The sequence below is a fragment of a genome, unplaced genomic scaffold, assembly GCF_019419815.1.
Source record: "Pyrus x bretschneideri cultivar Hongxiangsu unplaced genomic scaffold, Pyrus_bretschneideri_v1 Contig109, whole genome shotgun sequence".
NCBI lineage: Eukaryota > Viridiplantae > Streptophyta > Magnoliopsida > Rosales > Rosaceae > Pyrus > Pyrus x bretschneideri.
Window position 1 is genome coordinate 748,970 of NW_025999401.1, and position 17,370 is coordinate 766,339.

Genomic DNA, 17,370 nt, shown 5'->3' on the forward strand with positions numbered 1-17,370 from the left:
ATTGTTCTTAAAACTAACTTTTAAGAACATTTCTTAGAAACAGTTTTTTTTAGGTTTCAAAAACGTGTTTGGCATTGAACTTAAAAACTATTTTTGAATCTAAAAATTTGAAAACTTGTTTGGTTTAACTCTTAAAAACAACATTTTTTTTAAAATTATGTATTTGTTTTAAGATATACAAAACATATGAAATTAAACCTTAAACATACTATTTTGATATTCATGTGCTAATACAACACATATATGCTCGGTAATCAAATTAAACTTCAAGTCTTAGACAATAAATATTACATTAAAACATTCTAGAAAACCAATAAACTTTGAGACTAATTGTTATTGACGTAATCAAGCCACATTGATCCGGCTATGTGGTCTCTAACATCATTCATAACATTGTCGTCATTCAAATGCATGTTTTCCCCTTCTGAACTTGAACCATCCAAATCAGATGATGAATCACTTTCTGAACTTGAACCAGTGTTGTCCACTTCATTTGAATCCATCCTATATAGACAAACCAATAATTATATTCACTTATGAATGTACAAAGCTAAAAGCTACATTCACTTATGAATGTACAAAACACATACTCAGTTCTATGTAGTATGTACTATATACTCAGTTTTCACGAATTAGATGATAAATAAAAAGGCATTTTATGCATGCGAATATCAAACAAAATAAAAGTAGTGTGACCTAAGAGTAACTCATTTACCTCTTCCAAAGACACAGGCATGACAATACGACTTCACGCAAGTCCCCAGTTGAAAAGACAAGGTTAAAGGAAATCTCAAAAGAAAGGGGGCATAGTTTTTGTATTGCAAAAGTCATACAAATTTACCAGAAAAATGAAAGATCAAAACTTAAGTAGCATTCAGTTCTAATTAGCTAAATATGTAATTAACAAGAAGAATAAGGGCAACTCTAAACCAGCAAGTCTCCCGCTTTGCGAGGGACATAAACCCCATGAATAACAAAAAAGATTGGAACTTTGCCTTCCTATTCATTGTTCTTCATTCACCAAATTAACCCTTAATTTGTAACAGATTAACAAATTTAAAAACAAGATATTCACAAAGGCTCCTATTGAAATTTGTAGGTAAGTAGATGCTATTTGTACCAGAGAATCCAATGTATCTAATGAATAAAAACAAGATATTCACAAAGGCTCCTATTGAAATTTGTCAAGTTCGGTTAGATGGGAAGTGCTTCGACCACTGCACTCATCCCATCTTTCCAGCCTTTGAACATGATGAATCAAATGGAGAATCAAAGCAAATCAAGGGTTCCAAAAAACGGAAGGGTACATGAGAACACAAGTGAAAATCACTACCCTTGTTGAATTCCAAGGGATAAAATCCAAATTGCACAATTTTCGACACCAAAATGAAAACGAGACTTCTCTTATTAAATCCAAACAGGAACCATCGCTAAAATACACAACGTAATTCAAAGACCAAGTCTATCATTAAAGCATTCACAGAGAAAATATGAAAAATTCATTTTTGAACTCAGACATTTGACATTTTGGCTACTCCAAACACCCATCCAATGAAACAAGTATATCACATAATATTTCACATAATATTACTTGCTACATATATGTAGCAAATGTCAGAAATCCATTCTATGAAACAAACAACCATATGAATTTTCTAACCAACCACATATTTACCATGTCAGCATAAAAAAAGGATCTGAACCCATCAGCTAATTCGTGCCATCTATTGATTCAAGATAGCAAAAATCCAGCCTAAAAAGATGATTTTCAAGCTCTTAGCCATCTAATAAACAAACCCCACTTCCAAAAACTCCTCAAAAGTTGAGTTTGAATGGAAAAACGGATAGCAAATTATGACCATCAGACTAACAAAGAATGGATTTTTTAATACACTTTTCATGTAAATTAATCACAACCAGATGGTGGTTCCCAATCCTTTTCTGAAACTAACTAGGTAAAATGCGATTGATGAACAATCAAAGCATTAAAGCATGGTTTTATTTTTTATTTTTTTATAATATATATATATATATATATATCTATATATCAAAGAACAGAGAAGATGAGGAGGAGGACCTTGTTCGATGATCAGATTCTTGAGCTAATAAGGCTTGTCCAGAACGCTCTTCACCGAGAACGAAAATGACTGAGTCCGATTCGATGTCGTTGTGAACAAAAGCTTGTATTTGTTCTTCCTGGAACCAAAATCGATCAGTTTGGATTGCGATTTGCAATGCCACACTATCTTTGCTCCGCTGCTCGGAATATATATACAATACATAAATGAATCACACCAATTAGACAGATAAACTCAATTTCTCACAACCCAACACATAAAGCACATAAATCCAACTTTCTGATCATTTTCTCCATTCCGAGGAACCAAACAAAATAGTAAGAGAAAGACCCATTACCTTGATTTTTCCTGACAGTGAAGAGAATGGCCCAGTCTCGTCCCCAACCAACCACTTAGAGATTCGAAGCTTAAAGCTATTTGCCGGAACCTTCACCCTACTGGCCGGAATCTCTTGGTCGTTCGTGGTTGGTGAGGTGGAAGGCTTGTTCGTGGTCTGCGCAGCGCATGTCACTCAGACCTCCATTGCGATCTGAATCTGTGAAAAAAAAAAAACACTAAAACCTGACTTTTGTTGTTTTCAAATTATAATGGGCTGTTCTTAAATTTTTTTTGAGTCCAGTTTTGCAAAATGGGCTTACCAAACAGGTTTTTTTACTTTAAAACTTAAAAATTGTTTTTGAGTTAAAAACTTTGAACTCAAATCCAATACCAAACAGGCCCTTAGAGATTCGAAGCTTAAAGCTATTTGCCGGAACCTTCACCCTACTGGCCGGAATCTCTTGGTCGTTCGTGGTTGGTGAGGTGGAAGGCTTGTTCGTGGTCTGCGCGGCGCATGTCACTCAGACCTCCATTGCGATCTGAATCTGTGAAAAAAAAAAAACACTAAAACCTGACTTTTGTTGTTTTCAAATTATAATGGGCTGTTCTTAAATTTTTTTTGAGTCCAGTTTTGCAAAATGGGCTTACCAAACGGGTTTTTTTACTTTAAAACTTAAAAATTGTTTTTGAGTTAAAAACTTTGAACTCAAATCCAATACCAAACAGGCCCTAAGAGGTCAAGTCAGAGGCTAGAGCAAGAACCAAACAAAAACAGCTAAATTATACAGCTAGCAGTACACTAGAAGCTAGGCGCATTTTATTTACTGGAATTCGACAAACAGAAGCAATTCTTTCTAACACTGGATAAATCTCCCAACAAGGAAGCAACAACCTTTATTATTTCCTTGTGGGGCTGTAAGGGTGGTGCAGGAAATTACGCAGGGTGGATTAAGATACTTTTTAATTTAAAAAGTAAATGTTGGGTGTTTTCAGTACATGGGATGTGGTTAACAAAATGTGGGGTGTTAATAAAACAGCCCATGGAAGTATCGGTTTTTGTTTTAGAAAGAAAACTCACATCAGGACATGGTAAGCTGCACAGGACCAATTGGCTAACTAACAATATTAGACTAAGTAGTATAATACCAACGTCCCAATTCTTGAGTAATAATGTCAACGTTATTGGCTAGAATTTTAATTCAATCAATAAATGGATTTGAAGGAAAATAATTGTCACAATGAGCATGATTTGTATTTTGAAATACCCTACAAAATTCCAACAATCCTAGCATCACAGATTGGTTAGGTGATTTATAGGGAATATGTGGTAAATCGGAGGTGCACATAATATTCATTTTGGGTTATAATTTCGTATTTGTTTAATTCGGTACGTTATTTAAATTAAGCTAATCATTATATAAACCATGAGCATCTTTATTCAATTGGAAGTGTTCACAAAACAACATAAAAACACAACACAGTGTTGTTCATTGCCAATGCATACAATCGATATGTCCAATCATATCAGGAAGGCCTTGCATTTTACCGTTCTTCAAAAGCCTTTGCATGTCCATTGTCATGGGTTGCCAGAGGTACTTATTGGTGTAAATAGTCAATTTTTGGAGCAAAATCTCATCAATGACTCATAATTGCTTTCCCCATCTTGTTATCTCATCCAAATCCCCCATATGCAAACATCTGCAAGGTAGCAATCAGTTTTTGCTCAACAATGAGATTTATAACATTAAAAGCATTATTCTTTTGCACAAAGTATGAATCGTAGTTGCAAATAGCAATCATGATTTTATTGAACATATATGGTTGCATTCTAAAATTACGTCTAATATACACAGTAGGACAACACAATTTGGGACAAAGTAATCTTTCAAGAGACCATTACCTTATTTTTCCTCTTTCTATTGAGGTTTGGGAAACGATTGGGTCTGTATATTAGCGCCACAGCTTGCATGACACAACAGGTATGTGCGGTTCTCTCTCTTCTTGCTTCATCATGTCTTATTCTACGTTCTTGATTTTCTTGCTCTTCCATTTGGAACAATTCATTTTCTCACTCCTAGAGCTTGAACAATTCATTCTCTTACTCTTCGATTTCTAACAATCTCCTTCACGAAGACATTATCAGAACTCAAGATTTAGACACTATGAAGAAGGATTCAGAGAGATTTTGAATTTGGTGTGTGAGTTTTAGGTTGGATGTGGACTTTATATTGAGAAAAAGGAAAGGATGTGATTGTAGATTATGCTACTTGGCAGTCTATGATTGGTTGAAAATCTTATAAAAAAATCTATCGATAAGAATTTTGAACAAATATTGACATGTGGCGCGACCAGCTTTGATGAAAAAAAACATCTCCCATGTGCGTGACAAGAAATTAGTGATCAAAGAAAATTCACGAAATTTTTTGGGATGAAAAAAGTTGTGAAATCTTTTTCATTCTTTTTTTAAAAAGGTTGCCATATGTAAGAATAATACTTGACTACTGAAAACTTAGCAGGAAATTGTGCACATAAGTGACGTGGCGGGCTTAGAGGACTACGTCTGGTTTTCTTTTTGGCTCAAAAACCTTTTACTTTGGATAATGCTAGAGAGGCTAAATGTGTAGACTAAATTTTGTAAACTAAATGACATGGAAATTAATGATTGAATTATCACTTAAGCTTTGGTTAACATGCTTATTTTTGTTGGTAACACGTCATTTAGTTTGTAATTTTAATATTCAAATTTAATCTACCTATCATAACTTTTAACTTTTATTCTCTCCACTTTGATAACGTTAATCATCCTATTTATTGCCGGTATGTTACGCAGACTAAATTTGTACACAATTTTATGCAAACTAAATAACATAAAAATTAATGATTAAATTATTACTTAAAAGTTAACAAACATGTTCATTTCTATGATTTAATTTACAAATTTTATTTACAAGTTTCGCCTATAATCGTTTCTAACCGCTAAACAGATGTCTTTGTAATGTAAATGCGGAACTGATTAAGGGTATTCTGGTCACTGAAGCCTCTCTCTTCCCTCCACCGCTCTTTGTTCAAAAGCGCGCTCTCTCTCTCCCTGTCTCTTTCTCTCTCTACTGAGTTTGAGAAGGACGATGAATTACGAGCAGAGGCTCAAAGCCGCGGCGAAGATCATACTCACTGATGGCGCACGCGCCGGAGACGCGCGTGTCGACTCTGAAGAGCTCGGCGTCAAGGCTAAACTGAAGCCTCACCAGGTCGAAGGCGTGTCGTGGCTCATACGCCGATACAATCTCGGCGTCAACGTCATTCTCGGTAAGGGGCTTCCTAATGATATTTTTCAATGTGTTTGGTTGCCGAGAAAATCTACGAAATAAAGTTTAAATCTTTGATGAATTGTTTGGTTGAATTTTCAGGAGACGAGGTACAACTGCTGTCACTCTTTTGAAGTCTTCTTACATGTGGTGAATTTGTGATTTTGAAATTTCCTTGAATTCGGTCATTTGAGTTTGAAATTTGGTTATTAATTTTCGAAAAATTGAAGTAATTTTCGATAGTGTACATTATGTTCTTATGAATTTAAATACTGTAATTTTATTGCATAATTAAATTCTTGAGTTTCATTGCATAATTTGGTGTTCCTTAGTGTCTCAGGTTGGAAATGAGCAAAAAAAATTAGTTTCATAGTCTGTACTGTTATCGAACCCCTTGTACTTTTGATTTCTGTCACCAGTATATGATTTGTTGGTATTGGCCGAGGGTTTCAACTTTTAACAGTAGAGTCAATATCGTAACTCGAATTCAGTGGAAGGTGTCAATTTAGCTTAGTTGGTAATGTTCGTATTGTATCCAAGGACAGGACTGAATCGCACCTTCAGTGGGGTTTAGGAAGTATGAGATGTACATATCCTTGCTTGCCAATAGGTTATAGGTCCAAAAGAAAAACAAAAGGAAAAAAAAAAAAAGAATTTAATGAAGATGTTCATATTTATTGTTGAGGATACAACTAGTTGCACATGTTGAGGAGAAGTAACTGGAAACAGAAATATTTTTGGCTGTGTTCATTGTACTTGAAGTCTTGAACCCAAGAGAATGATTGTCAGATGGGACTGGGAAAGACGTTACAAGCTGTTTCATTACTGAGCTATTTGAAGGTTCAGAAGATGTCACGTGGACCATTTTGTGAGTTTCATTTTTGTGCTTTTGGTGTGAATTCCTTGAAGTTCATATTTTCTGTACTGGTGTGTGCTTGATACATTTCTTGTTTCCTTCCATCGGTCATTACACACAGTGGTATTGTGTCCTTTGAGTGTGACGGACGGTTGGATCACAGAGATGGACACATTTGCTCCAAAACTAAAGGCTCTTAGGTATATTGGTGATAAAGAAAATCGGCGCATTCTACGCAGGACAATCTACAAGCACATAAATGAACAGACCTCCTCATCTGATGTAAGTTTCATTCCTGCTATTTACCTTTTGGAAGGAATAAACTATAGATGTCAATCACTATGTTTGGTTGAATTTATAGCTAATTACTATTATTAGCTCTCTAATAAGCTATTTTTTGTCTTGGATTGATGTTTTCAAGTTGGACCAATGGACAGGAATTGTCGTTGCCTTTTGATGTCCTGTTGACAACATATGACATAGCCTTGGCAGATCAGGATTTTCTTTCTCAGATGCCCTGGAGCTATGCAGTAATAGATGAAGCGCAAAGGCTCAAAAACCCTTCCAGTGTATGTTCAAGATGTCACAGATTTTCTCTTATGAATTAAGGAACCCTATACTAGTAGCAACATTTTTCTTATTATGATTGATTAATACTGATACTATACTATGTAGTCCAGTAGTGTGAATCAGGAAAATAATTAACCAGGTACAGCTATTAATTATATGACAGTTTGAACCACTGGCTTTCAGAAACAAAAATAACAGCATACTGCTGATCAGTTTGGTATGCTTTTTTAATTGTAAACCTCTTCCCATGGCAATTGATGTTGGAAATTTTTAACTTTGATTCCAATACTCTGTGACTTCTAGTATGAAGACCATGAAAGTTTGTGCTAGGCAGGCATAATAAGAAAATTTGAGCACACGAAGAAAGGGATGGAAGTTATAATACAATTTTTTTCCCCTGATAATAACTGTCATTACAAACATATATATGTTTCGACGTTAATAGGTTTTGCACAATGTCCTAAGAGAGCGCTATCTCATACCAAGACGGTTACTGATGACTGGCACACCTATCCAAAACAATCTCACTGAACTTTGGGCTTTGATGCATTTTTGTATGCCTTCAGTCTTTGGGAAGCTAGACGAGTTCCTTGCAACATTCAAGGAAGCTGGAGATCCCTCATCAGGTAATGTTCTTACTTGTCATAAGTAAGTTGGGTGGCCTATAATGTGATGTATAATGATTTGTGAACATTTCTTACTTAAAATTCCGCTGCAGGTAAGATCTTGTATCCTCTCTGTGTGGAGATGAGTTCTTGGTCTTATGACCCAACTATTCTGTTGGCAATTATTGAGGAGAATGAACTTTGGGATGTCAAAACATGGTTTTATATACATGGCACTTGTTATTCCTGAACAGGCCATGATACAACCAAAGTCAAGGAACAACTCAAAACCTTAAGAAGTATCTTGGGAGCTTTCATGCTCCGCCGTACAAAATCTAAACTTATTGAGTCTGGAGATTTATCCCTGCCACCGCTTACTGAGATAACAGTGTAAGTTCTTCATCTCTTTCTTCATTGTAGACATACTCTTAGAACATAATGAATATGATGCAAAGATGCATTATCTTGATAGGCTGGCACCATTGGTCAGCTTGCAAAAGAAGGTGTATATGTCAATATTGAGAAAGGAGCTTCCTAAGCTACTTGCACTCTCTTCCGGAGGTTCAAATCATCAGTCCTTACAGAATATTGTAAGTTAGCTTTTCTATTTTTCACCTAAGCGTTTGTTTTCTCCCTTGAATCTTTTCTTATAAATGATACATTGGCATTAAACTCCTTTATCCTATACCATCTACAAAATTACAAATGCAGGGAGGTTATTATATTTCTACGTGATTTTTGTTTTTACCAGGTCCTATTGGCTGGTAGCTGTAAAATAATATTTGGTAAATGCAATTCAAAAGCTGTGTACATAGTCAAATCATTTTTCCAACTGCTCAGTATAATTTATTGAAATTATTAAAATGAATTTAATGATTGTCATTTTTTATTTTGAGCCCAAAGTGCTACATTTTTATAACTGTAACTTTAAAACGACCCGCTAGTTTGCTTCCCAGCTACTGCTTCTCCACAACTTTGAAGAAGTAGAAGAAAAATCAGAAATGTACCAAATGCATGTGTTACTTTTCCTATAACTACAAGGAAGAAGTCGTATAAAAAAGCAGGACCTAAAATAGTGATACCAAAATGGTGCTAACTCCTGATGCAGTATTGTTAGTTCCTTATTCTTGTTTAATCTGGCTTCTTGCTTCAAGTATTTGTGTGCTTATTCAGTACTTCATTGCTTATTGTTATATGCAGTGATCAGCCCTTTTGATTTTACTTCTGCCACTGGCAATATAGGTAATACAGCTTCGAAAAGCATGTAGCCATCCATATCTCTTCCCTGGTATTGAGCCTGAACCATATGAAGAGGGCGAACACCTGGTTCAGGTATTTATATCAACACTTGGTAAATGATAATGACCTACGAGAGTGTAGCCAAGTCATGTAATTTCCAAATTCTTAACTTCTATAGAAGCATTTCTGATTAACATACGATAGTGGAGCTCTAGTTGGTTTGGTTCATTAAGCTAAAATGCCTGATCCCTGAATCTCGATTTAAGTACTTTTAGTATGTATTCTGCTCTCTTGTAATATTTATTTCCTACCAACCATTCTCTGTTTATTTTATATTTTTTGATCAGGCTAGTGGTAAGCTTATAATCTTGGATCGACTACTTCAAAAGCTACATGAGTATGGACACCGTGTGCTTCTCTTTGCACAGATGACGCATACCCTTGATATTCTGCAGGTTTGTTTTTTATGTCCTTCTCCTGTTTCATGCAAAATGATAAATGCTTCAGCTTGTTTGCATGCATTTAACAATTTATATTCTCTTATGTACTGTAGGATTTTCTGGAGTTACGAAAGTATTCCTACGAGCGGCTTGATGGATCAATTCGCGCTGAGGAGCGCTTTGCTGCCATAAGAAGTTTCAGCACACAATCAACAAAAAAAAGTTTGAAGTCTCAAGCTGATCAAAATGGTGCTTTTGTCTTCATGATCTCTACAAGAGCTGGGGGAGTTGGCTTGAACCTTGTGGCTGCTGATACTGTGAGTTTTTGCAAACAGTAGTGTACCTTGTTACTAACAAGAATCTTGGGTCTGACAAGTGATAATCTTATGTCCAGCATATTACTTTAAGATTGGGTAACTTGCTATCAGAGAGAATGACATTAATAGAATAATTTTGAGAGGTTTATGATATATTGCTGTTGAGGAACCTAAAGTAGGCTATGTTGTAAAATTTCAAGTAACATAAATTCTTCCCTGAAGTTGCTTTTAATCACATCATATTTGTATTCTATTCATTTTACATTAGCCATTTCTTTCTTTCCTGACGTTCTTTTGCTCAATTTGCATACGGTAGGTTATATTCTATGAGCGAGATTGGAATCCCCAGGTTGACAAGCAAGCTCTGCAGCGGGCACACAGGATTGGTCAGATGAATAATGTACTGTCAATAAACCTAGTTACAGGACGTACGGTGGAGGAGGTGAGACACAATACATCAGTTGTTGCCTCTAAAGCCTTTGAGGCCATTACATAAATATTTCAAATGTGTCAATATAGGTTATCATGCGGAGAGCAGAGAGGAAATTGCAGCTAAGCCATAATGTTGTTGGGGACAATGTTATGGACCAGGATGGTAAAGAAACAAGTGGAGTTGAACCTAGTGACTTACGATCCATCATCTTTGGGTTACATCTCTTCGATCCTGATGAGGTCAACAATGGTGTGCTTGAGATGTCAGAACTGAATACTATGGCTGAGAAGGTAATTTCAGTGCGGAATAAACAAGTAACTACCAAGGATGAGAGGAAATTTGAGCTTAATCCAGCAGATGTTTTGAATGGAAATGATCTTGTTGTAGGAGAAGGTTCCACTTCTCTTAGTTTCAATTCGGGCTTTGATGAATCTTCATATCTCTCTTGGGTTGAAAAATTCAAGAACGTGTCACAAGAAAATATGGATATGGGAAGCAGAAGAAATCTACTCGAGGAAAAACGTCTAAAACTTGAGACTGCAAAGAAGAAAGCAGACGAGAAGAAGTTGTCAAAGTGGGAAGAGCTTGGATACCATTCACTGTCTGTTGAAGACCCTATCAGCCCTGTGGATAGTGATATGATGTCTGATTCAGGTTCTGTCCAATTTGTTTATGGGGATTGTACACAACCATCAAAAGTTTGCCCCTCTGAGCCTACCATTGTTTTCAGGTAAATTTAATATCACTAAATTCCTCCTCCTGAGTGTTCTCATTATATTGCATTGGATGAGTTAGAACGGTGAATATGTGTTTTCTTGTGGTTCTGATATTTTGCTCTTCAAACAGTTTTCTTTTGTTTGTAAGGCTTCTTAATGCTTGAATAATTTTTCATTCTTTCTTTCCTTGAATCCAACATCGGTTATTTTATAATCCCAAGTGTAATCTCAAGTGTGGCTGGATTGAGCCAAACAAGTGGATGAATCGCCTGCTCTAACATCATGTTAATCCCAAACCAATTGGACGCGTCTGTGGGCACAAGATCTTATATATTGTGATGCAAGACTTTGAATTGTTGTGGGATTTTATATTCTAAATATTAATAGTTGTTACCAAGTTTATTTTATTAACTGTCTTGAGATAATAACCAGGGCCACCACAGAATTGATGAATCTTTGAATACAAAATAAAGATTATTACTCAAGTGAATTATTCGTCAGTGGACTTTTTCTGCTGATGAACTCATTCTGCAGCATGATTCCTTATTATGTCCAGAGATTATGAGAGTTTGCTACCATATGATTTAAGGTTCTATTTAATTATTTTCCTTTGGTATTATAAATGTGCTCAAACTACTTCAGTTTCAAAAACTCTCTGTCTCGGTAGGTGGTTGGGGATTTACTGCCAGACCTTATTTCTATGTTTATTTCACAGCTGTGTTGATGATTCTGGACACTGGGGTCGTGGAGGAATGTTTGATGCACTGTCCAAGCTATCTGCAAGTATCCCTGATGCGTATCAACGAGCTTCCGAATTTGGTGACCTGCATCTGGGTGATCTTCACCTTATAAGAGTTTATGGTTAGCCTCTGGTCTCTATGTTATCTAAATTCATCTCGTCGCTTATTATACAAGGGAATCTATTCTGCACAGAAGTACAAGTACTCGAGAAACATGATTATATCATTTGCAACACAATAATTTGTTGAGAAAACTTTAAGTAGCTCTTGGCTGCACAACGCACTATGCAAGAATTTGTATATCATTTCAGCTTGAAGTATATTTTACAATTTGTAGTTAACTTTCTTCCTTACGGATTCAGATGAGCCTGGGATGGACTCGAATCCTTCTCAATGGGTGGCTTTGGCTGTTGTGCAATCTTATAATCCTAGGCGTAAAGTACCCCGCAGCAAGATTTCTATCCCTGACTTGGAAAGTTGCTTATCGAAAGCATCGTTTTCAGCTGCTCAAAGTTCTGGTAAATATTTGCAATCCAAAAGTGCAGTTTTTTATGTGTTAATGTTTGTTAATTTGGATTCTGACAAGTTAAACCTCTCATATCATACTCTTCTGCTTGATTTTAAAGCTTCAATCCACATGCCACGTATTGGGTATCAAGATGCATCAGATCGTGCAGAATGGTACTCCGTCGAACGCCTTCTACGAAAATATGCTTCTATTTATGGCATAAAGATATACGTGTATGTTTTCTTTCGCTTCTTTCCTTCATCCTCTCCCAACATACATACATACCGACTTTCGCAGCAAACTAATTTCTTGAAATCTTTGCAGGTATTATTTTAAGCGGTCTGCTTGACGTTTTTGACTGATCCTGCGCAAGACGAGGTCCTCGTATTCCACAGATGTAGCTAATAGACTTACGTTAGCAAAATGAACCCGTGCCGCCTTTCTTGTCATGTAAATGTGTTCACCTCCAGAGTAAATATGTTGACCTTTTCCCCTGTTTGATAATGTTCTAGTGTAGGAACTGGGAACATGAAAACATGAAGTGTTGTTGTGTAAAACCCTCAAATGTATGAGTGGTACCAAATATCTTCGGTTAAAAGATTTGAATCTTCCGGTTATTGAATGGCTTTTGAAGAGTTTGAAAAGTTTAAACTCGATATGCTGTGAGTTGAAAATGAAGACTCTAACCACTAAGACAATCTGCTATTCACTTTTTTTTTTCTTTAAGAGAAACGGAAGTTTTTTTTAACTATGCAAAGTTGGAATTAAATTATAAAAATGTACTAAAGTTTTAACCGAGAAATGTAAAGCCTAATTATCATTCATCATCCAATTGAAAGTCAACAAACTGTCAGAGTCATCCAGTGTTATACATAACTTATATAATATGACATGGGACTAATAATATGTGGACAATTGACTTCAGGCGAAAATTCGGATTGAGTTTGGGATGAAATGGACGGACAATGCATCAATCCAATCCAATTAATACTCGAATTGAGATCAGGTTGGGTTTGGCCTTGAAGAACACCAGATTACTACCCTGTAGCCAGATTTAAAGCTTGGTGCCTGTGCATGTAATGCCTTAAAAAAAACAAATATTAAGGCTCTCAAGCGTTTGGTGGACCTCTCAATACGACGTCTTAACACCATGAACTAATGACCTGTATGCTGAACAGCATGAAGGTTGCTGATGTACAAATTCAGGTCGTTCTTGGGGAGTTGCCGGAAAACTTGTTCGCAGCGAAATTTGTGTCTTGGCATGGTACACGAGTTAAACTGCGTATCAAGGCCATCATTCGGAGTTGCTCAACTATTCTGGTAATGATTCCTGGAACTAGTGCTGAAGTTTTTACAATCTTCGACAGTATTTTGCTTATAGTAATGTCTATGTCCTCGTCCATCTTTTTGAAACTTACAAAACCAGGCTTAATCATTTAAAACTGAATGGAGTTTTATCTTGTTTGAGCCCCCAAGGCTGAAGTATCACAACTAACAAGGTCTGCAACTCACTGATTTTAGAGCCTGCTTATTTCTTGAAAGATTTAAATCTCAAAAATATTCATTTGCAAGAATTCAACTTCGTCTAAGTTTCCCGTGGCTAGCAAATGACATTTTAGTATCTCAATCCTACTTCCTACATCATTTGTGCTCCCCTACCGACTCAAATCCTTTCCTCTTAAACTTTCACCTTCAAAAACCCAGAGAGAACCTATGCACCTGATTCGAGACCTTTCTTTTAAACAGTTGCCTTCTTTCTTTTCCAGGAAACTTTGTCTGAGAATCAAACAAAACTCAACCACTGAAGGAAACTTTCCTGTTCCTTGACACCAGGGCAATAAGGCTCTCTCAACAATAATCTATCTTAGACAAACGATTTCCCAAACATTTTTCGTTTAGCCATTCTTTACTTTCTTTTTCATATTGCCTGTGGTCGGCAGGGTATGTATAAGCAACGGTAACTTGACATGAAAAATCTGACTTTCCTTCGTTTTCATTGTGTTTAGGTTGCACATCTTTGTTGCTGCTAACCGGTGGAGTTTTAAGGTCATCTCGATCACATTCACATCTCAATCTTGTAAATACACGGTTGTTGCTACCCTCCTCATCCTAAAACATCTTCCCAACATTCTGCTAACCGCTATCTCAATTTCATTGTTACCCCTCGTCTCAACCATTGGATCATATACAGTCCTTCCACACTCCAAATCCAGCTAAACCAAACTTGTACCCAGTTAAAACCACACCTGCTCGAAACTAAAAACCCACGAAGCACGAACAACGTAAAGTCAACTACCATCGAGTGGGAAGTGCAGCACAGCACAAAATGGATACGGCCACGAAATTGTGGAGTGAAATCACAGAGATTGAGAAGTGAAGCATGCCCGTGCTTTACTAACCAGAAGGCAGGCTATAAGATCCATATTCTTGGTGTTACATTAGTTTGTAAATCTCTTATATCCACCACCTTATGTTGTCACGAGAAATTTGAATTCTTATATTTGTTACATATAGTTAAGAGATTTTTTAGATTTGAATTCCCTTGTTTTGAAAAATTCTTGGGTGCGAATGACCAGTCCACGTGGCTGTCCGATCGCATACACAATACACAAGACACCCCACCTCCTTCAGCTAGCCAAAGCCTGGATGGCCTAAAAAAAAAAAAAAAAAGAGGCAAAAGGCTCTAAAAGAAAAGGCTTGAATAATGTGAAAGGGCGGTAGTTGAACTGTTGAAGAAACAAAAGGTGTCATCAGGTGCAAAGAGTGTGACTGGAATCTAATATGCTCCTCAAGTGTAAAAGATTTCAATCCCAATTCATTTTTCTAATATTCAAATTCAGAGCTGTGTTCGGAATGAGATGATTTAGAAATGAACAATACTACTCTAATTTACGGGTAAGAGAATTTGAACTCAGGCACTCTTCTTTGATTCTACGAAACCCTAAACCCTAACCCTCTTTTTTTAACTACTCATGCTTTTGAAGAAGGTAACTATTTTGTTTTCAACTTTTTTACTGTGTGGTTTTACCAAACCAAACGAAAGGGAAAGATTGTTTTAGTTCCCTCCTGAAAGAGTCACCCTCCTAACTCCTCCCCAACAAAAAAGAAACCCATAAAATCACCAAACCACAATAAATTAGACATCTCTTTCTTTTCATGCTACTCTCCCTCTGAAACCAACTCCTCTCCAACACCACCCGAATCTCCCCCTTATATACACATTCCCTTTGCTTTTCTCCAAACTCAGATACCTTCCTTTGCTCAGTCTCCTCCTCATAGTCTCCTAAAGATGTCGAAGGTTGAGAGAAACGGCACTAATGGTTCTTCCGGGCAATATCGTTCCCCATGTAGGTATGCTCCTACCCCGGGGAAGGCAACCGTCCTTGCATTGGGCAAGGCCTTCCCGAGCCAGCTCATCCCTCAAGATTGCTTGGTCGAGGGCTACATTCGCGATACAAAATGTGAAGACGCCACCATCAAGGAGAAACTGGAGCGCCTGTGTAAGCAAAATTACTTACACTATGTCTTGTGTTAAGTTTCTTAGAATGGTTTCTTTACTTGCTTGTTTCTAAACTACGTTTTTGACTAAATTGTATAATTATTTGGGGAATTGTTATTAGCACTCCAAAAATCTCATTTAGCACTCCAAACTTTTTATAATTAAAAAGAAAAATACACTTGTAAAGAGTGTAGAATAAGATTTTTGAAGTGCTAATAACAATTTCCATTATTTGTACCATATCTGTCGATCTCCTTGATGTGGTACACCTAATACGTACTTAGACGCGTTATGTGATTATTTATGTCTATGTTTTTTATAGGCAAAACCACCACTGTGAAGACTAGGTACACAGTGATGTCCAAGGAGATCCTAGACAAATACCCTGAGCTAGCAACAGAGGGCACAGCCACCATCAAACAGCGGCTTGAAATTGCAAACCCTGCGGTGGTGGAGATGGCGTTGGAAGCCAGCCTTGCTTGCATCAAGGAATGGGGAAGGCCAGTAGAAGACATCACTCACATTGTCTACGTCTCCTCAAGTGAAATCAGACTCCCAGGCGGCGACCTCTACCTCTCAAGCAAGCTAGGCCTAAGGAACGATGTTGGCCGCGTCATGCTCTACTTCCTAGGCTGCTACGGTGGTGTCAGCGGCCTCCGCGTTGCCAAAGACATAGCTGAAAACAACCCTGGAAGCCGCGTCTTGCTAACCACTTCCGAGACCACAATCCTTGGCTTCAGGCCCCCCAACAAGGCGCGCCCTTACGACCTTGTAGGGGCAGCGCTATTCGGCGATGGAGCTGCAGCTGTGATCATTGGAAGCAACCCAATAGCAGGACAAGAGTCTCCTTTCATGGAGCTCAACTACGCCGTCCAGCAGTTCCTCCCTGGGACTCACAATGTGATCGACGGCAGGCTGTCGGAGGAAGGCATTAACTTCAAGCTTGGAAGGGACCTGCCCCAGAAAATTGACGAGAACATAGAGGAGTTTTGCAGGAAGCTGACCGTGCCGGCGAAAGCAGAGCTGAAGAACTTCAACGAGCTGTTTTGGGCCGTGCACCCAGGCGGACCGGCGATTCTGAACAAGATGGAGAGCACGCTGAAGCTGAGTAGTGATAAGCTGGAGTGCAGCAGAAGGGCACTGATGGACTATGGGAACGTGAGCAGCAACACCATTTTTTATGTGATGGAAAATATGAGGGAAGAGTTGAAGTTGAAGAAGAAGGAGGGGAGGGATGAGGAATGGGGACTTGCCTTAGCATTTGGACCTGGGATTACTTTTGAAGGCATTCTCCTTCGCAGCCTCTAGTGGTGTGAATTGTCTCAATAAGCTACGAGGGTTGTGCATGTTGCACGCACACCGATGCGATACATTTTTAGAATTTCATTAATGAAATTATGAATTGGTGTTGTTTCAATTTAAGTTAATTTGGTCATTTTAATGAAATGGAGTTGTTCGATTTTTGATTCATTGCGTATCAGGTTATTATTGAAGACATTAAATAGTTGGTCTTTTCTTTTGAATCTATTTCTTGGAATCATATTTTTAGGGAAGAAACTAATTTTGTAACTGATGTCATCACTTCATGTGTGCATTATTTAGAGAATTTCATGTTTGAATTGGTTGTGCGCCTCTGGCTGCTTCTAATACCTTGTTATTTAACTTTAGAAGCCTTTAAGTGTTCCCGAGATTTTTCCCTCTCGTAATGTTATTTTGTTTCCTACCAAAAAAAAAAAAAACACGTTA

At 37.3% G+C, this 17,370-nt stretch overlaps 2 protein-coding genes across 3 annotated transcripts; both read left to right on the top strand.

Annotated features, from left to right (window-relative positions):
• Positions 1-5,445: 5,445 nt before the first annotated feature.
• Positions 5,446-12,742, top strand: LOC103964213 (probable helicase CHR10). Of its 2 annotated transcripts, none has more exons than XM_048572201.1 (17): positions 5,446-5,702; positions 5,804-5,811; positions 6,491-6,569; positions 6,679-6,839; positions 6,995-7,126; positions 7,573-7,753; positions 7,987-8,122; positions 8,205-8,322; positions 8,975-9,064; positions 9,319-9,426; positions 9,525-9,728; positions 10,045-10,170; positions 10,248-10,891; positions 11,593-11,738; positions 11,980-12,135; positions 12,244-12,358; positions 12,450-12,742. In XM_048572201.1, exons 1-17 carry the CDS (start codon positions 5,522-5,524, stop codon positions 12,472-12,474), a joined length of 2,610 nt encoding a protein of 869 aa, XP_048428158.1. In that variant the 5' UTR covers positions 5,446-5,521; the 3' UTR covers positions 12,475-12,742. The 2 variants fall into 2 exon arrangements, with proteins under 2 accessions (XP_048428158.1, XP_048428155.1); XM_048572198.1 differs by having other exon boundaries at positions 5,448-5,702; positions 11,593-11,739; positions 11,972-12,135.
• Positions 12,743-15,109: 2,367 nt separating this feature from the next.
• LOC125471451 (type III polyketide synthase A-like) lies at positions 15,110-17,074 on the top strand. Its single transcript, XM_048571828.1, has 2 exons — positions 15,110-15,625; positions 15,947-17,074. Exons 1-2 carry the CDS (start codon positions 15,415-15,417, stop codon positions 16,930-16,932), a joined length of 1,197 nt encoding a protein of 398 aa, XP_048427785.1. The 5' UTR covers positions 15,110-15,414; the 3' UTR covers positions 16,933-17,074.
• Positions 17,075-17,370: the final 296 nt, after the last annotated feature.

Excerpts from the sequence above, each read along its gene's own strand:
- LOC103964213 (XM_048572198.1), top strand. The coding sequence starts at position 5,522 with ATGAATTACGAGCAGAGGCTCAAAGCCGCGGCGAAGATCATACTCACT. Across the intron at positions 7,127-7,572 it reads GGCTCAAAAACCCTTCCAGT|GTTTTGCACAATGTCCTAAG; the intron begins GTATGTTCAAGA and ends CGACGTTAATAG. Across the intron at positions 8,323-8,974 it reads ATCAGTCCTTACAGAATATT|GTAATACAGCTTCGAAAAGC; the intron begins GTAAGTTAGCTT and ends CTGGCAATATAG.
- LOC125471451 (XM_048571828.1), top strand. The coding sequence starts at position 15,415 with ATGTCGAAGGTTGAGAGAAACGGCACTAATGGTTCTTCCGGGCAATAT. Across the intron at positions 15,626-15,946 it reads GGAGAAACTGGAGCGCCTGT|GCAAAACCACCACTGTGAAG; the intron begins GTAAGCAAAATT and ends TGTTTTTTATAG.